The following is a 25,504-nucleotide window of genomic DNA, read 5'->3' on the forward strand; positions in this document are numbered from 1 at the left end:
GGCCTGTACAAGTCTGTAAATTACCCTCTACAGGTTGACTGTCCTCTTTCTCTAGTCTGTTACCTTGACACTTTTAATTTTTTTTCCTTGCGGAATTATCCCGGGCTTGTGGCTTGCATCATATGCTTCCATAGATAGGCTCTATCTTTCTAAAGATCTTAAACTAGAGTTACAAAAAAATTCTTTAGTAGTGACTAAAGTACCATTCCGGTAAAGCTGTCTCCTATTTTCAAGAGAAAAATACTAAGATTGGAATTTTGGGTCCTGAAATTATAAAACATCAAAAATAAGTAAATGAATTTAGATTATACAAATAATTTTATTAATATGTTTTGTAAAAATATTTTCACAACTAGAAAATTTATTACTAACAAAATACAATCAATTTATTTCAGAAACCTACACACAAAAATTAAAAATTTTTAACAGCCAGCTTATTATTTAAATAATTAATTGCTTAAATCTTTTAATATTAATGAAAAAATAGGATATTACCAATAACATTTCTAAATGAATTTTAACAATGAGTATTTTTTTATTATTTATTAAAAAAATATCTATTGTGCAAAAAATGTGATGACTTTTTATACAACATCCAGTGCATAATATCTATTAATAATAATAATCAATATTGCCATAGTACATAAAAATAACTACAATAAAGCATAATAGTTTGTAAATTTTTGTTCATATTATAATAAAAATTAAATACTGTACTACCCTTTCTTTCTAAAACTAAAAAATGTTTAACACACATTAGATTACTTATTGTGAATTACTGCTATAGAAATATATATATATATATATTTGTTCCTTATAACATGTAAAATTTTTATTTTGAAATCCTATTTGTCAATGTTTATTTGTTTACTTTTAAAATGAATCTTGAAATACAAATAATTTGTAATATTTGGAGGAAGTAGCAAGAAATAGTTACTTTTTATATAATAAAATAAACTAGTAATCATGAAATAAGTACTCTTCATCTAAACAATCATGAACTGGTTAGGAACGTTTTAGAACATGCTACATATATATCAATGTAAAATTAGACAGTTCCTTATGCGTAAAACCCACTGAAGAAGCTTTCTAATAGTAAATCAGAGTTATAAGGATTTTGCTGCAGCAATATATTTTTAATAGAATAATATGCCTGTCTGTGCAGAAATATCTACTGCCATTAATAAGAGTTGCAGGTTAATTGGACGCAGCTGCATATTTTTAATAGAAGAATATGCCTGGCTGTGTGGGAAAGATCTAATCGTGCAAAGGAAATTGGTACTGCCATTAATAACACTTACAGGTTAATTATACGCTTCATGAAACCCACACAAATTGAAAATCTCTAAACAACCTTTGTGTCTGCATTGCCAAATGTCAGCTGCTGAGTACACAGTGAGGTTTAAACAAGGATTTGTTGTTTACAGCCAAAAAAACAGATGAAAATTTATGATAAAAGGAGTTTCTGAGGATGATATATAACAATCATGATTATTCTGTATAAGAGCATCCTTCAGCTGGTTTTGATTTGACTAGACTACATAGGGAACTGTACAGATATGAAAGGTACTAAATTATTAATACTACTTATTACCTAAGTAGAGGAATTACATTTTAATATTAATTCATGTATAAGAAAATACTTCCAACTGATTTTTTGCCATGAAAATAAATAGCACATGGTTTTTTTAAAAATAGAACTATAGTAACAATCTGGAATAATCCAAACCTTTACTTTATACTGATAAAGGAGGAAATTCAAATATTAATAAACATTAGAGCATATTTATATTTTTATGTACAGTTCTAAGTTAAATTCTGAAGAAGTACCATATGTAAGCTGGTTTTACCTCACTTAATACTGCTATGTAAATCATAGGCAGTTTTAAAAAAGTGGGAATTATGCTTTATATTCAGTTCCTTTCATTGCAAATGAAGAGATGGAGTAACTTTAAAATATCTCATCAAGTTCTATTTTTTTTTAATTAACAAGCACTAGTAAGCATGGTTGAAAGGTAGCTTAACCTCATTATTGTCACTTAAGCACATCCCATGAAAGATAAAACCCTATTCATTTCATTTAACTATCTAAAACACCTTAAAATCATTCAAACACAAAATCAATATCATATTATAGTTATCAAATAAAATGAAAAAAAAAACTCTTTATTTTGGCTCCTTTTTCTGTAATAACACACATATATTAATACATGAGTTTATCTTTTGACGGGATAAGTTAATACAATTTTATTTGTTATGTTATGAATGATGTAAAATAATTCTTAAAAATTTACTCCAGTAGAATTCATAGCAGTATATTAAAATTAACTTATATTAACAATAAGTAATCCATAATTTGCATTATATAACAATTTTACAAGTCATTCTTTATTCCAGTAATAAAAATAAACCCTTTTTGAATTTTTATTACATTAAGAATTCTCTTTATTTTCAAATTTCAACTTCAAAAAATTTAATATGCCAATTTCAACGTAGACAAATTTTTAAAATAGGTTTTTACCAATAATTTTCAGTTGTTCTGCATGTGGTGGTATGAAAATCATTAAAAAATTTTTTCTTTATTATTCAGCACAGCAGTAAAATCAAAATTTTCAGATGAAGCTGCAAGAATTAGATCTGGTGTAACAATTTTGAAATGAAGATTATGGAAAGCAAATAGGAGATTGCAAAAGCACACAGTATCTAATACATACAAATGTAAGCTAGGAAAAACAGTTATGGCTACAGGCTCACCTTCTCATAGTTGCTTGTATTTTATGTAGGTTATGGTAGATGTTTTATATCAATTTTTTTACTTAATTTTACAAGTTAAAGCATTATTTTATAAGATGTATTATTATTTAAAAAAATTTGAACAAATTTTTTTCTCAGTTTGCAACAAATGTTTTCAATTTCTAAATAGAAGTTAGTTACATATGTTAAAACAATGCTGTTTTTTTCTTAAAATGAGATAATTATTGATTGAAAATAATTGGAAGTTTATCTGTAGAGGCATCAAAAAATTTGGGAATAAAAGAGTGTACACTAATTTGATTAAAGTGGTACACAACACAAAAATCGAAATCTGTTAATTTATCATTATATGTAGACAAAAAAAAAACACGACATGAACCGATACATTGTGCACAATCCAAAGGTAAGAAAAAAAAATTGGCTGTGTTAAGGTGCCTGATGACACCATGACCTCATTACATAAAATATTGTGCTAATACCTGTCCTTTGTTGTATACTGATATTTTTCTGATCCGTTTCTTTTAAGTCTTAATTATACTACCTACTATCAAAGAAAAAATGTGCTGTTGGAGTATAATAATATAAAATTCATTATTCAGCTAACAGATTTTAGAGATTAAGTTTTAACTATCACATGGATGAGCTAAGTTTAAATACAAAAGGTAGGGTTAAAAATGCATTTACTAATCACTGATATGCTAATGAATAAAACATACCTGGAGTTTTTTTTTAATAAACACTTTATTATGTCTGGGTAAACGTTTGGACTGCTACTGGTCACTAAAACAAAGTAGTTATTAACTCAGATCAATACTTCTAGAGCTGAACAACTAGTATAGAAGATTTATGTAATATAAAAGTATTTTTTTAAATAAATAAAATGAAATAAAAATTGCAGGACAGCTATAAAGTGATACCCTTATCTCGCTTGTCATTTCTAAACTTGCAAGTTTGACAACTACAGATGGTGAAAGTGATTGTTCAGAGAAAAAGGTTTCTCTGAACAATCACTTTCATCACCATCCATTCTATTCCTAATTTCATATCCTAGAGATGGATTTTTTACTTTAGAGTTGTAAAGTTTTACAACTGTAAACTCTACAAGTTGTAGAGTTTTTTCACTAAGAAGTACAGTACTCATTTCCCAGCTTTAACTAAGTAGTTTTTTCCTTGCACGCATTAATTTATTTTTAAATTTGTATTGTTTGTCATAATTACAATATATGAAATGACTTGAATATATAATAAAACTTTTGTTTGGATTAATATGTTTAAATGCATTAAAAGAATTTGAAAATGATTTCTGTAAAATGTATGGGGAAAAACTAGATATGAAATGATACAAAGATAAATAAAAACAAACTTAGAAAAATATGTACTCAAGGTACATATTTACATAAAAATATGTACAAGGTGCATTTCAATACAAACTAATAAAATACAATCTTGTGCAAATTAATGTGAACAAGAGGTAATATTTAGTTAGTTATGTGTATCACTGATTCCAGTTGTAGTACAACTGTTTCCCTTCGTTTCAAGTATTGCCAGAAAATATCTTGATTGTTTTGAGAAGTTATGTATATTGCTTACCTATTTTATTTTGGTTTCTTATAATTAAGTGATTTTGTTTAAAACTGAGAAAAGTAGCAGTATGGATTTAACACAAAATAAAAGAAACAAGATAATAACACTCAATGAACATACTCGTATGACTCAAAGCAGATAGCCTTGATATCAATGATAGTGGTTAGTCTAGGTGTGGTTATTAAGATAATTAGGCAAAATCTTAAGATGGGTATAATTTCACCCTGATGAAAAGGTCACTGTGGGAAAAAACTTAAAACTATCTTAACAGGTGATGCTATTTTCCATAGAATAAATAAAAATAAGTCCTCAGGAAAATAGTTTTGAGTTATAAAAAGACTTAGAATTAGCTGGTGTGAAAATTCACGATTTTACTGTGTGCAGAAGACTTCTGGAAACTGGTTGCAGGGCATGAAGACCTATAAGAACAACTTCTTACAGAACCCATGAAGAAGAAAAGATCTCTTTGGGCCAAAAAATACAAAAACTGGAGGGCTGATATTTGGAGAAAAGTCCTATTCTCTGATGAGAATCATTTTCTAGTTCAGGGTGTAAGCATGTCACGTGAAGAATTGATGATGAGCGGGTTTAGCCAAAACACATCAAACAAATTATAAAGCATCCTTTAAAGAAAATGTCTTTAATGAGATGCTTTAGCTACTTTGAACCTAAAACTTTAATACCCTTTTCTGGAATGATGATTGGTAAAAAAAACATCCTGTTATTGGAAAATAGGGTTCTACCAGAACTTCAAAAACTTGCAGATTTACTTGGAGTCAAAAACACTGTTTTTCAACAAGATTTGGCCCCCTGCCACTCATCAAAGAAAGTTAAGTTTTTACGTCTCAAAAAAGGATTCAGTGTTTGGACTAACCTGGAAATTCACCAGACTTGAACCCAATTGAAAATTTTTGGGCAATTTTGAAGAAAAGACAGAAAAATGGACTGCACTACCAATGTTGTGCTGTGATAAAGTGTGGTTTCACGATCAAGAATATGTAAAAACACTTATAGATTCAATGCCTAAAAGAATTGAAATGGTTATTAAAAAGCAAGAACATATTAAATATTAAAAAATAGTGTAATAAACATAACATTTAATTTGTCTAGCGATATGTGGCAGAAACATGGGGTTAATATATGAGAGTGGAGAATATAAAATTAATTAAAACAAGAGATGAAATTTTTGAGATCAATAATGGGCAAAACAAGAAGGGATAGGATGAATGGTGATAGTGAATGTAAGCAGTGTAAAGGAAAATATTAAGAATAATACCTCCTACAAAAATAAAGGAAAGCAACCAATATCCAGTGCCAAAGAGTACATCATCCTCATAAACTCAATCAAAGACAGTCCCTATGCGAGACGATCATCCTCTATCCTTATATTTTATTCCTTTTAACTTGGATAAGTAGCGCATGGTTGGATCAGCCACCCTGGTTCCATTTGTGGCACTAGGGTGCTGTTTTTTTAATGAAGCTTAGTGTGGTGGTGACCTGTGTACACGTTCAAAAAAATGTTTCCTATGCAAAAATTGTACAAAACGCTAACCTTGTGGATAGAATGCCTGCTGGGTTAATCTAGAGGTCTCCTATCTGTATTCTATAAAAAAATACAACAACCAAGGGATAGTAAACAATGTATGAGATAGAGAATTAATGTAGGAATATGGAGCTGATGAAAACTTAATTAATACTGCTAAAGACCTAGTGACTAAAAGTGGAAACCAGAAATAATGTACTATAGTAAAAAAATAAATTGTGAGAGACTGCAACAAAAAGTTACATCCTAAAAAGGGTATATTTTTATTGTGTTCACTTTTTTTATAAAATCCCTACTGTACAATATTATTCTAACAAATGAAATTATTCTACAGAAAATGAATAATTAAAATGATATATTCCACGCCTTTTCACCATTTAATAATATTTCTAAATTATAAAAAAAATCTTATTTACATAGATTAACTAACTAAAATTATACAAAAACTATTAAATAAAAAATATATAATTATAAAAAACATTACATATATTAATAAATAAATCTATTTATTGCAATAGATTAAATATATCTATATTATATAATCTTTATCAATTAAAATGCATTATAATATATAAAAATATTTCTTATTTAAATATTTTATTAAAAGCAACCTATATTTTTTTCCTTCTATGTAATTTATTACAATGCCTTTATAAGTAAATACATCTAATTAAATCTACATATACATAATTATAATATTAGGTAACATAAATACATAATATAAGGAATGGAAATTTATAATATTTTATGTAACAAATGAATCTAAAACGATTATTATTTAAAAAATTACTGATATCTGAGAAAATTCATTAACCATATAAACAATAAAAAACTCATATATTTAATCTCTCTTTGGTGGCACATTAGTCTATGTTTTTTTGTTTGTTGTAAAACAGATAATGTTAAAACAATTTCTAACAACTGCCATTTTATTAAAAAAATTACAAAATGAAATATTCTATTGTTCTAGAGAAATGAACTCAAAAAAACTCAGGTTTTCATTTGAATTATATGAACAATATCAAACTATCCAGTTCCTGATATAGAAATGCTGGCACAATTCAGAAGAAACTGATTTAGACTTTAAGTTATTAACATTCAAATGGTTTTAGATAAATCATAACATTAAATAATGCCATTGAAAAAAAAAATCATGTGTTTGGTTTGTGCATCGTTTAGCATAAACAAAAGGGATGAATTATTGAACAGCAGATGTGACATATCGGAGGGAGTTTGTATCACATACTTAAAAAATTATTCAGTGCATTAGTGTTGACTATCAGAAATTTAAGTACTTCTCCCTCCAACTATCACATTTCTCCTACTGCAGTCATTCACAAATGGTTTTTTGTTACTATAATAATTTTACAAGAAAATAATTAATTTTATTTAAAAAGATTCAAAGCACTAATATAACTAAAAGAGTTTGTATTTCTACATTAAATTATAAATCATAAATATTAGAGATCATAAATCAAAATAAAAATGTATAAGCTGTGTAAAATGAAGTAACACGTTACTGTTTGAAAATCTATTGTCTTAGAACTTTACTTATTTCAGCAGTTTATTTATTTACTTTCTCAACTGTCTATTTCTCTCAACAGAAAGTGGTTTCTCCTATCCACAGATGGAAAAAGACAAAAATAAATTATTGTATAAAATAGTAACAGGCAATAGCACTTATTTAATTAAGGGGCTTACTGCTGTTGAAAAAAAAAATTCCTGATAATTTTCATTTTATTCTTTTATATTTTGTATTTCTTCTAATATGACTACTGTAAAAAAAAACATGCAAAGCCCTAAATATTAATAAATAAATTATGTGAGGCTAAATATACTAGAAAATTTATACTGTGTAAAAATTACAAAACAAAAAATGATTTTATTTGCTAAATGCACTTGTCTTCTTTTAAAAAATAAATATCACAACTTTTATTATTAAACAAAATTACTAATTTTTGTTCATTAAAGAATTAAAAAACTTGAAAAAATCAACTTAAGCAATTAGGGTATGAAAAAAATTATATAAAATATGTAGTAAAGTTCCATACACATAAAATAAATGTAACTGAATGAATTTAAGCAACAAACAAACCCAATAGGTTTATACCTCACCCAAAGTGAATAATAAATGCATAATGACAATGGTTGACCTTCATATGAACTACAGCAGGATATAGTTTTGAATATTTTACAGTATACATACAATAAAGTTCTGTATTAGCTGGCTGACATAAACTGGAATATATTTATTTGTTAGTAACAACAGGCTTATGCCACTTATAGTTACTGATGAATGATAATAAATTTTTTAGTACGATAAAAATGCCATGCTACCATTTCACTATGGTGATCAGAAGAGTGGAGATATTAAATGACCTTCACCAATCATTCTCTTTTTACAAAAGAGTAGTTGATAAAATTATCTACTAATGTAATAGGATTACAAATATTAGATTACATTCTCCACCAAACCCCAGTATACAGCAAACTAGGAATTTTTAGAATATGTTTCAGTTTTTCTTTAAATTGATTTTTAATCTTTCTAGAAATTGATCAGATTACTGCTTGGACTAAGAAATGAAAATATTTACATACTTTTGTCACTGAATTAATATAAAATAAATAACAAATTTAAATTCTAGCTGATGTTCAATATTTTTCTTTAGAGGTAAAATGAAAGTTATTAAAGCAATAATTAGTTACAGGATTCAACTTAAATACCAGACCGATGAATTTGATATAGATGTTGTTATTAAAAATATATAAAAAGTAATATCTTGTGGGTTTATTCTGATTTGGTGGTAAAATCCTTTTCTTAATAAACAACTTAATTCTGAAATAAATTATATTCTTGCATCTATTAGAAATGGTGTTCTAATAAACTGGTTTTTTGCAGACAGACTGAACTAATATAGTTAAACGACTATTTAGATACTTCATTTTCAAACATTACACTCATTATTATTTATAATAAAGTAGAAGAAAATGTAGTCTGTTTGTTTTGTCTGTATAAGCTTTCATACTGTAGAAATTCTTTAATCACTTAAAAACATTTGTGCAGAACGTGAATGAACTTAAAAAGATTTTTTAAAAGATGAAGATTGGTGGATATTAAGTAAATATTCTAAGATTCTTGGTAATATCAATATGTATTAGTAAGATAAATTAATTTCAAATATAAAGTATGGCATTTTAAATTAATGAAAAATGTATTAAAGTAAAAAAAGAATTTTATAATATAGAATTTCAAAGCAAATCCTCACAGTACTCATGAATGAGTAGTCATTGTAGTTTTTAAATCCTTTTTAATCATTGTATTTTTTTTTTTTGGTCAACAAACTACTGGTTAGATATTCTATCATGTCTACTAACATTATTCCATCTTAAAATACATCATAAAAATGCTTCCACACTGCTTAATTTGCTATTATATCAATCAGCCTACACATCAAAAATTACTAGGTTTTTATATTATAGTATCTTCCATTTAGTTCATGAATGTCAGTTTAATTTTTGTGTTTATAAGTTAGCTCATAAACTACATCGACTGGTGTGTTCAAAATGACCTTTATTGAGTGGCATGTTGCGGGTGGAGCTATAATATTTCACAGCCTATGTTAATCAATGTAATTAGTAGTATGCCTATAAATTTACAAAATAAAAGGAGATTAGTTACGTGTTGAATGGATAGAGAATTATCTATTAAATTAGAAATTTATACCAGTCTGAGTTAGATTTAAACCAGCAGCTTTCCAGGTAGTAAAAAGTCAGAGCTATATTATTTAAAAACCTAATTGTTTAAATTTAATTCTCTTTTAACTGTTAAAATTATTAAGTTTTTTTCATATGGGAGTTCAACATATTAACTTACAAAAGAGTTAAATGTACTCTTGTTACAGAATAAACTTGAAATTAAGTTACATACTTATAAAATAAAAAAAAACCCTTTGTAGAAGAAGCTGCAAGAAAATTTAGGATAAATCTGCCCCTAAATTGGAAGTAGGCGGAGAAAAATATAAAAAATTACAAATGCCAACAATACCATTGTTATTACTTTTATTAATTAGAACACCTTAAAAACTATAACTGAATGATATTAATCGGTTTTAATGTAATATTTCCTTAATATTAAAACAATTATAATAAATTTTATAATTCTTCTTATAAAACAATTCCCATTTGGGATAATATGGAGTACTTTTTTGTTTATATATCTCTTTCAGGATACTCCACAAAACCTAGAATGTCTTAGCGAGTATTATCTTGAAAATTAGAGAATGAAGTAAGGATAAATGCCAATAATCTCAATTATATTTAATTTACTGGCTTCTTCTAAAGAGCACCAAAGTTATGTTGGGTTTCATTGGATGCTGCTGACCTAAAAATACTAAATAATGTATATTAAATAGCATGAATAGACAACAATTTAATACAATTAAAAACTGTAGGTAATTAATTTGTTTTCAATTTTATTAATTTTAAAACATGGTAATATAATATATTACCAGCTGATATTCACAACCATAATTAGATTCTGCACCAAACTTCTTTAAAAACATCAATTAAGTTTACTATTATGTTTCTTATTTAAATTAACATTAAATAGGAAATCAATTATAATGCTCATATCACAATAAATATACATTAATCACCAAAAAATAAGTTATACAAATTAAAAAAAAAATAGTTATAAAAAACTAATTACAGTTACTACACAATTTTCTTTATCTTATATAATAATAATTAAAATTTTACTAATGCAATTTTTCATTTAAACTGTTTAATGAACTAATCATACATAAGAATACAAATAATTAAAAATTAATTTTAAACTTGTGCTAATATAGGAAAAAACAGCTGAATCCTGATTATCTGAGATACAAATTCATTTTTATAAATAAGCTATTATATAATCCAAAATGACCAGACATTGATTTGATATAGTAGTTTTTATCTAGTCACTTTAAATCTTCAATCTGTCTCAACCTGCCTCTTAACTCAAGCTAATGCTATGTTTGTAATTTTTTCTTTTTTTTTAAACTGAGATGTCAAATAATAAATTAACTAGTCATTTTCTTTTTGGTGCATTTTTAAAAATTCTTTTGTATTTTACTTAGCAAACTTGGATTTACCTTACTGTGCACCTATTGAGTAGGAAACATTAGTACCCTTAATCGATCCAAAGGCTGCACTTAGATTACATCAAGGATTTTCTGGGTTTACAGGTCTTTATTTCTTTAGCAGGATCAGACCAAAATTTGAGATAAACAATCCTAACCCACAGAAAAGCACAAGGACATTATCTCTTGGTTTTGGAGATTTTATACAGATGGGAGCAATACATTACTAAATATTGATTTACCAACTTAAAATATATAAATAAGCTGCAATATAAAATTTTGTTTTCTCTAAAAATTAGACACACTTGAGTTTTTAATTTCTAGAGGAAAAACCTTGTCCAGTTATTTTTTACATTGCAACAAATTACTACCATATGCTATAAGAAAAATCTTTAAAACTAAAGTTTCCAACAACAATGAAAAAAAAGATTAATGCAAGCATTGAATGTTTTGATAAAAGCCAGAAGCATTACACGATTTAAATCATATTGTGACTAGACCAATCATGCTGCTTAGAGTTGTGTTAAAGGTGATGAAATTAAACATAATTTTTACGGAATTTAAATTTATTAAGTTTTCTAAGATATGGCTAAATTTTAAAACAAAATGTAAAATACAAATCCAGAAATGTTTGGAACAAGTTGCAAAAAAACAAAAACAAACAGAATCAAATTTTTGGTACACAGTAATATCAATGGATTTTAACTGTTGTTATGCACTCAGCAATTTTCTAAGCCTAATGATTTTCTTATATGCAATGGAGAATAATTCTCACACAAGTGTAAAGAAGTGATTCAAACTCTTCCTGTGTTATCTGAGAAAAACCTTTGTTACCAATAACCACAGATAACCAGGAATTTACAACTAAAATTATAATGTCCCTTTTTATCAATCGACTAAAAATTACAGGTATGTATAAAACAATATTACAAATGATTCATTAAAATCTACACTAATTGGTAAATTAAGTGCAATTTTTATACCTGCCAATGTGTAATTAATTATTAATCTACACATTGACACAATAAAATGTAAAACTTTTACATAAAACTAAAACCCTACATTACTTGTTAAGTGCAATGTTTACGTTTTAGAAAAAGTTGAGTGATAAAATCCCAAGCTAAGAACTACATAACAAATAACAGAAAAATTATCAGCCATAAACATGAATGACTGATTTACATATAAATAAACAGGATACATGCTCACCATTAAGTAAAAAATTATATCTTAGCACATAATAAACGCATACATTTCAAAACCACTAATCTTCAATAATAAATATATGATTTTTCTACAACACCACATGTTTAATATAATTGAATGTAGTTCCATAATAAATTGCAGCACTAAAGATTATTAGTAATCAGAACTGATTAAAAAGATTAGATTTAAAAAATTCAAATTTTTTAATGTAATACATATTAATATAGGTTATCAGCAGTTATAACTATGCAACACGTCCCTTGAGTACAAGCCAGGGGCTGTAGTCTCCAAATCCCTTTGGTTATAATATTCCTAAAACATACTCCCTTAACACACTTTTCTTTTAGCTTCACAGAATTTGATGGCTCAAAAATGGTTTGTTTTGGTTTCTGTTCCATCAAACTTTAAATTACAACTAAATACCAGTCTGAAGTAAACCCTCAAATTATTTAGAAGTCAAATGACTTTGACTCAATTCATATCATTGAAAATTTGAGAGGTACACTGATAACTATACATCAAAACTATATGATACTGGTTTATTTAAAGAAATTCAAGGTATGCCTGTTTATAAACAAACAGCTATAATGTTTTAGAAAATAATAGTATTTTTACAGATAAAAATAGATTTAAGAAGGGAAAATTGAGGCATTTCAATCTGGTGAAAGATGTTCTGTCCAAGGGCCATGTAATGTTTTTTGGCTTTGATGGGAAAAAGTGAAGCACATTTTACATCTTATTTCTTTGAGAGAAATCAAATGGCAAAGACAATGTAATCTATTTAATAATTAACAGGCTATATTTTATATAATAAATCGAATCTTATAGTGCAATATATGAATTAAAAAAACAACAATCTTTTTTTCCAACATTTATGACTATTTAATTGTAAACATAGTGAAAATTTCAGTTGCAGTATTCCCTTTCTTCTCATGATTTGGTTTATTTCTTGACAAAGTCTAAGAAAGAAGCCATATCACTTAAAATGTATGCAAGAGAACATAATGTATCCAAAAAAAAAATCAAGATTTATAAAATGAATAAATATGATAAATAAATAAAATCAAAATTTTCATTGATTTGACCAACAGAGGGCATACAAAAAGATTCTACATACTTATTCTTCTTCTTCTACCTGGAATTTCTTGCAAGGTATATTTTCTGCATATACTTATATAAAATATCAAGTTAGGAATGATGAAAATATTGTGTTTTTTATAACTATGGATATAATTTTAGGTTGCAGTAAATATTGGATTTTAATTCTTGCAGAAGAAGCAATTTTCAATTCTTCAATCGGCAGGCTTTAGAAAATTGGATTTAACACGTGCTACTGCTATAGTGTTTCACAATAGTTTTTCTTCAATCTGGAAATGTTGATTTTTGAGAGGTCATGTTTGATTTTTCTGGTATCTTTTTTCTCAATCTTTTATTTATTTTTTAAATTAAAGAATGGATATTAAGGAGCAATTGGAAAATGATAAAGGATTTGATTTCAATAATAATATTGTTTTATATTTTTGTAGATTTAATTTCTTGTTATTAATTTTTTAATTTGGAAATAACAAACTCAACCTTTGCTTAAAATAATTTTTTTAACAAAAGTTGAACTAAAAATACCATACATAAATCTTATTCAAAGGATAGAAATTCAACAAAACTAAGAATTATTATTTGTAAAAAATTAGAGCTGTTTTTTGGTTGAGTACATATAAAATATGATCATAACTTTGAGGAATATAATATTTTTGTTTCATGACAATGATTTGCCACTATGCAAATAAAAAATTAATATGCAAGTCCAAATAATCCTGAAATGTCATACATCCAACTGAAATTACATTAACTATTATTTGAAATTATTTTTAATGTACATATTAATAAAACCAAACTTTATTAAAAATAATTGCCCTTAAAAGAAGAAATAATTCTAAAATACAACCATTATTGTTATTCACTTTTCTTAGAACAAGGAGTGGGTGAGTTCAATGTGATATTGTGGTTAAAACAGATTATGATTGGAAGTAAGCACACTAATCTGCTTATATACAACATATCAATCTATTTCTTTTTTTTATCAGACTAATTAATTATGATAAATTTAATTTTCAGATTTGAAAAAATAAAAAATTCTCATACTACATATGAAATTTCATGACATTGTATCACCTTAAAATTTAAAAGATTTGATAGAGTATATTCAACAAATGGTGTTTTCAAGTTTCAATTAAATAAAATAAAAATGTTCCAATGCTGAATAGGCCAGATTATTTGGATGTCTAAGATCTGAAAGTCTACTGTCAGCGCATAGAAATAATCTTTATATGAACTAGAAAATAATTTTCATGTCATTAACATAGAGCTACTACAAATCAACAAATGTTACCAAATACTTTTTAATACTAAATCTTTGACATTTCATATTACTGATATTCTATATTATTGAAAGTTTTATCTTTATAAAATAACATTTGTCATGAGCCTACTTATTTGAACCGAGAAAAATTGCAATACTTGTTTGTTTTTCCCTATCCTTTCTAACTAATGCTTGGTTCTCTATGAATGGTAAGCATTAAGAAATTTATAATTTGTAAACTGTTTATTATAAATGCCAGATTTTCTGAATTTTTTTCTTGTCCTACGGGTTAAGTGGGAGGAAAATCTCTTATTAGAAGTAACATTACTGAAGGGGTACATCTATTCCAAGTTTTAATTTTCAAATCTTAAGTCTTGTTATCACTTTTCAACCTATTTTTATGTTATTTCCTTATTAAGGGTATTATTAATCACAATATTTTTTCAATTCCTTACAAATAATTAAGCCAAATTTTAGTTTTTTGTTTGAGAAATAAAATTAATGATGAATAAATTGATAATAGCTTTTCCATTTATATGAAAAATGTATTTACACTACTTTTTGTCCTCTAAAGGTTGAATTTTCTATTTAATATAGCTTACTAATTAAAGTGAACACTTGTACCAGATTTCAAGTTTCTAGATCTTCTGGTACTGATATGCATTTTATAATCCAAAAATTGCTTGGGATAATGAAGTAATTTTTGTTTACTTTTCTTATAGCATAATTATGACAAATTTTAGCATTCTAGCTATTTAAAAAATTGGCAAATTAATGGTAAGTGAGGGGAGATTTCCCAGTTATATATTATTATGAGGAAGTGTACTGAAGTAAAAAGTAAGTAATACATTTTAAGTAGTGTACGTATCTACCTTCCAATAAAAACAGATTCCTGGACAAGTTGGTTAACACTAAATTGATAACACCTGGAATAACTTGAGGAGTAACATCATAAAACTAAAAGAATGTGAGTAAAGGATAAGTACAACTTACTAAAGCTATTAATCCAGTTCTTGCAGTTAAAGAAATTAAAAAAAAATATATATTGAACGCTACCTCTGTAAAGATGGGTAACCGGTGTAATCTTTGTAACTATCAGTTAATAACTCGACAATCAATGTCAATTAGAGAAAAGAAGACTTATATTGATTTATAAATAATTAAATTTATTTTGTAATAAAATCAGACAATTAATATTGCTAAAAAAATCAAAATGCACCCAAACATACACGGGATATGAACATAGCTTGCAAAATATTTTTGTGGCTCACTAAATATACAACCTGGAAAATATAGAATGATTCTATAACAAAAATCACACCAGTACTGCTTATATTAATAATAATAACAATAATGAAACCTCTAACAGCACAGATACTGAAGTTATAATCTAACATTATGATATGGCTGAATTAATAAAAGGTTGAGATACATCAAGGGCTATATCACATTTTGGCAATTTTCGTAGTTTGAAAAAAAAGTATGGATGTAGTACATACATTATGATTAGGTGTGTAAGATAATGAAAAGGCAATAATAAAATAACAGAAAAAAATTGATATTACTAAATTGATCAAGTGCCATAATTGTAACATAGTTGAAGCTGACCTGAGACAAGTATCACATCTGAAAGTTGTACCAAGCATTTTTAAAAATATCCATCACCCCACTCCAGACTAAACGAACTGGTTTCTCATACCTTTTTGTTGTGCAGCAGTATAACTCAGTACTGCTGCACATCAGCATGGGAAAGCCACTGAAATGAAAATACTCTGTTGACCATGGTGGGGGCTGGCTGAATAATTTTCTCTGAGAAAATTTGCAAAGCTGCTTTACATATATCAGTCATAATCAAGTGTCACAAAATATATATTTCATACAAAGTGAAAAACAACAAATCAATGTACTTCTTTTGTTAATAAACAATACAATAAATACATTACCTTTACTTAGTAGGGAATACCTGTATGATAAAGAATAAAAAGGTACAAGGTGATAAAAGTACATTACTGTTTTGTTTTGAAGCACTGAATTTTATTATATATTTTTACTCAGGTGAAATCATAATGGTTATATCTTGATTAAGTTAGCAATTTCAAACATGAGTTTGAAAATGGTATATTAAATCGTAACAAAAATAAAATAAATTAAAAAATTCTACAGATGATGCTGCTGATTTTTTAAGCAAATTTCATTTCATTCTTAAAAAAGGTTTTTTATTTATACTTTTCATAATCTTCATTTTTTTTTAGAGGATCATAGTTGAATAAAAAAGTGTTTTGAAAAATTAAAAAATACACATTTACTGTTAACTTAATCTCGCTGGACTTGAGTAGTAAGGAAAGGTCTGGGAGAACTATATAAAACTTCAAAAAATAATATTGAGGAAAAAATAATGAAAAGAAGTCTAATTCCCTTGCGAGTGCTAAAAACAAAAAGGAATCATTACCAATGTTTTTTATGAGCTGTATTACATATTGTACAATGGATAAGACAGTTTCTAAAAAAAAAATACTTACTTTTTCAGTGACATTCCATGACTATTCTTTGCAGGGTCAGATTATTCTAGAGGAATCAGAATAAGCAAATCTAAGTCTTACTATATATTTAATAATAAGTTATTTAAGTTTTTATTTAGTTTAATGAGGAAATCTTCAATGAACTCTATGAAACAAATGAGAAAAAGTAACCTCACTGTTAAAAGTTTTTTGTCCCAATTTCTAGGTTCCAGATTAACCAATTTGGACCAAGTGTGTCCAATTAAAGCGGTGAATTACCATGTTTTTACTAAGCACACTTTATAATTTCTTAAAAACCTGATGTCTTTAAATATTTTAATAGTAATAACAATAATATTCTTTTAAGTTTGGATCATTATTTTGTATTTTTCTTTAATCAAAAATGACTATGAAAAAATTAACATTTATTAAGTAGAACCAAAAATGAAACTGATAGTTTTAATTGAAGTTTTATAAATACTACATTAAGTTACAAAGGGAGAAAAATGCAATTTTTTTTTACACAAATGTGTACATATATATATATATATATATATATATACACGAGTATCAGCTATAAACTATTTAAGATTACAGGAGAAAAGGTGTAATTTAAGGAAGTTTCAAAACAATGTAGAAAAAATATAATTTAAACGAATAAAATAGATCATTAATGAATATGCTTACTGTATGATTAACATTACTCACTTTTTTAATCTATGTAATGTGATAGAGGACCAGAACCACATAAACAAACATTTAATGTCATTTACTACAGTAAATCAAAAAAGTCATGGTTCCATATATTGTAAGAAGCTTACTAAAGTAAATTATTCATCTGGTAAATAATGAGACCTTTTTAGCTTTATATAAACGAAACTTTGAAATGCTTTTAAAATGGAATATTCATTTAAAAAACAATATTATAGTTATGCAAAGAATGAAGAATTAAAGTTTACAAAAGAAACAATTTCATTCTTAATGATGTAAACATGTAATCCATAAAAAAAGTCTATTGCTCCTAAAAATAAAAAAACACACAGGAGAAAACAAAAAGTAAAAAAAAGACTACTATTTTATGTGATGTTTTAATAGTAAAATTAATTTAACAATAAAAATCAACAGTATATTTTTTAATTATAAAAAAGTGGATAAAATCTGTTTGAATCATAAATAAATAAATAAAATATTTCATCTTAATGTAATATTAACACAACCACAAATAAAATACTAATATATCATCTTTAAGTCACACATATATATATATATATATATATATATATATATATTGGCATAAATTATAGCCACAGACAATTGCACAAAGGATACTATATTTTCTAAAGTAATATTATTACATGTGTAAAAAAAAAAAAAATAACTTAACACTTTTACATTAATTGTCATAAATTACAATGAAAAAAATTAAGTTAAAACAAAAACCCTGTTAAAACAAATAAATAAAATTTGTTATTAAAATTATAGTGGAATGCCGTTTTTTAAATGTAAATTAAGATCATACACCTCAAGTTATAAAACTAAAAAAAAGCTATACATTTTACAATATTAGATGAAAATTACAAAACAAAGTACGATCTAACTCATACTTATCAAACTCAATTTTGTACTTATTTTATCTCTAGCCATAGATATATCCAGTGATTGTATTTTACCTGCACCATCATTGGTAGATTAGTCAAGACATTTTTGCCAACTATATCCAAAATTAATAAACCTATCAAATTGATACCATATTATGTTATTTTATGCATGAAAACACATAATAGAAATTTAATTGACATGGCTTACTTTCAGATTTTCTGCAAATAATTTGTGCCTAAATAAAAATAATAAAAGTGTGCATAATTACATTTAATATAACTAATTATAAATATTACAAAACATTTTTTATTATAAAACACGCACATTAAAAAATTATTAAACCTAAAATTCATAGTCTGCTCAACAGCTAGCATTACTTAAATTTTTCTAACAATACTAATGTTACTAAAAAAAGAATAACAATGCTACCATCTGGACCGTTATGGAAATTTAACTGATATTTTAAGTCAATAAGCTTATTTATAAGAAAAAAATCCACTGAACTTCATGTTTGGCCCAAATTATTTCCTGGCAGTAAAACATTTAACAATAAAAATAAGTTGATAATGGATCATAACTCTTTAATGGTTTACTTTTTATATATTTGAAATAATTAGTAAGGTAAATGTTTCATATATACTCACACTCAAGTTTGATTATCTGTGTGTGTATATATATATAATTTTTTTTTATAAGTATTGACAATGTATTAAATATAATTTAATTGACCAATAAAAGAAATATTCTTACCATACAATCATTTAAATTTGATAACATTAAAACTAAACAAAGAAAATGAATGAATAATAATGAAGATGAAGAAAATATAAAAAAAGAAGATCTTTGCTCAAGGTAAATCTTCTCTATGAGCTATGCTAGCTTTTGTAAAGAAGCTTAATTAAGCATGTAGCTCTACAGAAAAGTTTCTTTATACAACTTTCTAGAAAGAAAATATATATAGTTGATTTTTTAAAAGTTTTTAATTTAGAGAAACTAAATTTTAAGTAATTCAAATTACTTATTCACAACAACTGTTTCAGATAATAAATAACCTCGTCATTATCATTTACCTTTGAATAATATCTATTTATAGGAGAAAACCTCATGATGTAAATAATCTATGAAGTTAAAAATTTTGCCTTGATTTCCCTTATAAAATATCATTTTCTAAAATAAAAAAAAAAGATTTAAAAAAAAAACTTTTATTACTTTTCCAGTGAAATACATTTAACCAAATATCAATCTTACTAAATAGCAAACCTTATTACCATAAATGCCACACCAAGCATGAAATGGATAAACAATTCTAGCTTTTTCAAAGATTATGCTTTTAGATTTTACAGATTTCCTAGGTAACCCTGAGATGGTACCATCACCAAACTTTTTATGGTAACTAACATAAAATATTATGATCATTTCACAATTAAAAAGTAATTTACAGTGATGACAAAAAAAAAAACACCTAAAAACTCAGTCGACTTAATTCTATAATAAGAATTATACAGATGTGCAATACTGTAAATAAGATGTACTATAGTTATCATCACTGTTATTTTTATCATTTAATACAATACTATGATTATCATTATTTACACTTAAATTATAACCATCATTACTTACACTAAAATCATTAACAGTATCATTATTAATATTTAAATTATCATTATTATTAATATTATAGTTACTATTACTATAACTGTTCATAATATTTACGCTAACTGAATTATTAAGACTGATATCAGATGATTCTAGAAGAGAAGAACGTATGGAACCAGCAATAGATGAATTATTACTCGCATTGGGAAAAGATAATTTATCTTCATCGCTATTTAATATAGACCTCTGATAATAATCACTGCAAAATGATGACCGCAACGAAGGTGTTATTTCTTCATGTAATGCAAGAGGGGCACGATGAATACTTCTGTTTCTAAATCTATCAACAGGAACTGATCTTCGTTCTCTTGAAGCTCTCTCCTTTGAAATGCTTAACAAAAATATATGACAAATATTTTACTACTTCTAATAGAATTAACAAAGACAATTTAAGTTACATAAAAAATATGATGAAAATATACAAGGTTTATTTATAGACATTGGGCACTTTCAGAGATTTATCTGATGGACAGTTCAAAAATTAGGTTTAATGCAGCCATTAGAGTCCCCCAAGTCATCCTCTATCAAGAATACACTAACTCCTCAGGTCCTGATCTGTAGTGTGGAGAACACAGTAAAGTCAGATTTACACAGAGGAAGAAGGATCAAGAAAAATGTTTGGTGTAAAAGGGCGATTTACTCATCAGGGTAGTTTATTGTCCTCCCCAGGACCCATTTATGGAAATATTCTTAATAGTCTCTTATAATGTAAAACTATGGAAAAAAATACATAAAGGCAACGGGAAACAAAAAACTTCCAATGTGTAATCAATATAAGAGTGCCTAGTAGCTATAATACCAGGCACTTCTATACATAATAATATTACACTGAATGCAATGAACATAAAAGGACACTGTACAGTACGTTTATATTTCTTAGAAATCTAACGTATAAGAATAATGTAAACAATATTAAAGAACTACTCTGAATTATGCTGAAGCATAGGGATAACAACCAAACGGTCTTTTGGGTTGGGCAAAAGAAATGAAAGAGGGGATTTACTTATTGAATTCTGCATGAAGTATAATATAGTAATGGTGAACACCCAGTTTAAAAATATAAGCCAGGTCACACTGCAAGGTATCAGATAAATTATATCATGGTTAAGCAAAGATTTAGAAATCAATTCATTGACTGCAAAGCACATCCAGGAGCACACATCGATAGTGACCATAATTTAGTGATAATGAAATGTAGATTGGGGTTTAAAAACCTGAAAAAAGGTGCCAGATGAAACAGTGAAATTTAGAGAAGCTTGAGGAAGAGGAGGTAAAGAAGATTTTTGATGAGGACATCGCAAGAGATCTGAATAAAAAAGATAAGGTAGAAAATATAGAAGAATAGGAGAATGTTATAAAGGAAATTCTTAAATCAGCAGAAGAAAACTTAGGTGGAAGAAAGAGAACCAAGAAAACCTTGGATAGCAGAAGAAGGTAAAAGGAACTAACAAAAAATTAAGAAATATTATAAACACTAAGTGCAAATTAATGACAGAAGAGTGTTAAAGAATAGTATTTAGCAAGTAGAAAGAGAAATGATGCTCGGTAAAGTAGATGGAGCATACAGGAAAGTTAAGGAGAATTTTGTGGAATATAAGTTAAAATATAGTAATGTTTTAAATAAAGATGGTACACTGATTTATGATATGAAAAAGAAGGTTGATAGGTGGTGGAATATATTGAAGAATTATATAGAAGAAATGAATTAAAAACTGGTGTTATAGAGAAAGAAGAGGAAGTCGAAGAGGATGAAAAGGGAGATAAAATACTGAGATCTGAATTTAATAAAGGATTAAAGGATTTGAGTGGGAAAAGGCTCCTGGGGTAGACAGGATACCTGCAGAATTACTACACAGTGTAGGTGAGGAAGCAATAAATAGATTATAAAATGTATGTATGTAATATTTACAAAATAGGAGAAGTTCCATCAGACTTCAAAAAGATTGTTATTGTTTTAATACCAAAGAAAGCAGGAGCAGATAAATGTGAAGAATACAAAACAATTAGCTTAACTACTCATGGATAAAAAATCTTGACTAGAATTCTGTGTAGAAGAATTGAGAGGAGATTGGAAGAAATGTTAGAAGACTAATTTGGTTTCAGGAAAAGTATAGGAACAAGGGAAGCAATTTTAGTACTATGATTAAAAGTTGAAGGAAGAAAAACAAACCAACATATGAGGACAGTTCAAAAAGTAATGATAATAGTGACCCTGAGGGAAAATGTGTTGTGAAGGGTGGTAATACTGCATACCGTTGTGTAGCCCATTCTGCTGCAAGTTGATTGGTGCAATAAGTGGATGTATATGATGATTTGTGTAATGTGTGTTAGAAATTGCCTACCATGTCCAGCATGGATAAAAAGTTAGAGCAACATTGTAACGTGACATTTTTAGTGAAACTCAGGAAGAACGGAAAAGACGCGTATAAATGATTAACTACAGTTTATGATGAAGATGTTATGAACCAGATGACCTTCTACAAGTGGTATAAAGCATTCGAGGGTAGAGAGAGCATCGCTGATGAGTGGCGCCTTTCAACGTCTTGCACTGAGGTTGTAAAGAATACAGCTGCTATTATCCGTGAAAAATGACACATTACCCAGGGAACTTGCCTTATGTCTAGACATTTTAGCTGGCAGTGCATTTTCGATTTTGCATGATGATTTGACCATGTAACAACGTGGTTCCGTTTGTTAAGACCTGCTATCACGACTTGGTGGGGAAGCAAACAAAGAAATGAATCAAATCATAACCATAGATGAATCTTGGATGTATCACTACGATCTGCAACTGAAACAACAGAATTCTCAATGGAAAAGGGCGTGCAGTCATCACCTCTGAAAAAAAGCAAAGATGAGTCCCAGTGCCAGTAAGGTTATGATGATAATCTTCTTTAATTCTGAGGGTTTTTTGTACCAACATGCTGTTCCTCAAAAGCAGATGGTCACAGCAGATTATTTCAAATTGGTTTTGATCACGATGTTGTGTCATTTTAAGAAAAAACAGTTACACAAGCACATTAACAAAATTTTACTGCTCCATGACAATGCGCGCGGCCTCATGTCACTCACACTGTAGTTGATTTCTTGAATGCTTGTGGCATGGCAACTGTACCCCACCCATTGTACAGTCCATATTTGGCTCCTTGCGACTTCTGGCTGTTCCCTGAAATCAAGTTTCCACTCAGGGGATGGAAATTCAAGACCAATCACGAGGTCATCAAAGCTGTGGAGGTATGCTACAAGGAGTTTGAGAAAGATGGTCTGGCGTTCGTGTTTAAAAAGTGGCAGGAACGGTGGAGAAAATGTATTACAACTGAGAGGGGTTACTTTGAAAAAAAGCATGTGTAGATTTGGAAGATCGAGTAGATATTTTTTCTGTCGAGGGTTTTTATCATTACTTTTTGAACAGGCCCCGTACATGGCAGTTACAGACTTAGAAAAAGCATTCTTTTCTACGTCTAAATGTAGACTGGAATAAAATATTCAGCATTTAAAAAAAATTAGGGTTCAGGTATAGAGATAAAAGAACAATTGGTAACATTTACAGGAATCAAACTATAACAGTAATAATAGAAGAGCTTAAGAAAGGAAATCAGACAAGGATGTTCCCCTAACCCCATTCATTACTTTTTAATCTTTACATAGAACTAGCAGTTAATGATGTTAACAGTTTAGATCCAAAGTAACAGTGCAAGATGAAAAGTTAAAGATGCTACAATTTGCTGATGATATAGTTATTCTAGCTGAGAGTAAAAAAGATTTAGAAGAAACAATGAATGTTATGGATGAATTCCTACACAAGTACTACCGCATGAAAATAAAACAAAAGTAATGAAATGTAGTAGAAATAAAGTAGATGGACCACTGAATATAAAAGTAGGATGAGAAAAGATTATAGAGATAGAGGAATTTTATTTGGGAAATAGAATTATTAAAGATGAACGAAGCAGGAGCGATATAAAATGCCAAACAGCACAGCTGAAATGAGCTTTCAGTCAGAGATATAATTTCCTATGTCAAAAATTAATTTAAACTTCAAGAAAGCATTTTTGAAAGTGTATGTTTGGAGTGTAGTGAAACTTGAACAATCGAGTACCTGAGAAGTAAAGATTAGAAGCTTTTGAAATGTGGTGCTGTAGGAGAATGTTAAAAATCAGATGGGTGGATTAAGTGACAAATGAAGAGGTGTTGCGACAAACTGATGAAGAAAGAAGCATTTGGAAAAATATAGCTAAAAGAAGAGACAGATTTATAAGCCACATCTTAAGGCATCCTGGATAGTCGCTTTGATATTGGAGAGATAGGTAGATGGGAAAAATTGTGCAGGCACGCAACGCTTGTAATATGTAAAACAAATTTATTTGTTTTATAGGGTGTAATCCAGAAAATGAAATGACTGGCACTAGATAGGGAATCTTGGAGAAATGTATTAAACCAATCAAATGACTGAAGACAAAAAAAATCAACATATTGGGAATTAAACAGCAAATGCTGAAATTTGGTGACAAGCAAAATTGTTAATCATAAGTTTTGCTTTAACAGCCATCACAGACCAATGAATATAAATTTTGATTTGTTTACAAGCTGCTTGCAAAACAGAATTACTACGTTGTTAGTCCACAATAGTCCATCGTAAATTGATTATCTTATGTTTAATTTTTTTTCTCATTTAGGGTGAGAATTTGTTTGGTATTTTGAAAATAACTGATTAATGATGGCTGTTTCTAAAAACTTTTTATTTTCCAATTTTATGATAAAAAAATTCAAGTTGAACATTTATACAAATAATAAACAAATAATTATAGAATATAACACTAATTAACTGGAACCAGACAGCTAGCACTACCACTTTGGATAGTTTTCATAGGTTTTATTTTTAGTACCTTTGAAGGATAAAAGTGTAAAAAATATTTCAACTTTACTAAGTAAACTTTTACTTTACTAATTAATGGATAGAACACTGAAATACAGTTTGTTTGTAAAGATCTAAAAAATTAATCATAGGTACATATATATAAATAAATATATATTTAACACTTACCTGACATTTATATAAATAGGATAGGATGAGTTGAAGAAGTAAATAAAGCTGTAGAATTTATGCATCTTCTGCATGACTGAGAGGCCGCAGAACAATTCTTGGATCAGGCTCTAACATACGTTCATTTTCCTCCGTACTAAG

General features: G+C 27.5%; 1 protein-coding gene across 4 annotated transcripts in view; it reads right to left on the bottom strand.

The window, feature by feature from the left end:
- Positions 1–19,833: 19,833 nt before the first annotated feature.
- The window catches only part of LOC142329688 (uncharacterized), a 69,646-nt gene continuing 63,975 nt past the window's right edge, over positions 19,834–25,504 (bottom strand). For 3 of the 4 annotated variants that reach the window (XR_012757565.1, XR_012757563.1, XR_012757564.1), the window contains exons 4-5: positions 25,364–25,499; positions 20,513–20,650 (exon numbers count right to left, since the gene is read on the bottom strand). Coding sequence is in view for 1 of the 4 variants with exons in the window: in XM_075374388.1 (XP_075230503.1) it covers positions 20,161–20,650 (490 nt within the window). In the remaining 3 variants the exon portion in view is untranslated. Of the gene's footprint in view, positions 20,651–25,363; positions 25,500–25,504 lie in introns of all 4 variants that reach the window. The other variant, XM_075374388.1, reaches the window with a different exon arrangement.

Source organism: Lycorma delicatula, chromosome 9 (genome assembly GCF_047948215.1).
Source record: "Lycorma delicatula isolate Av1 chromosome 9, ASM4794821v1, whole genome shotgun sequence".
NCBI lineage: Eukaryota > Metazoa > Arthropoda > Insecta > Hemiptera > Fulgoridae > Lycorma > Lycorma delicatula.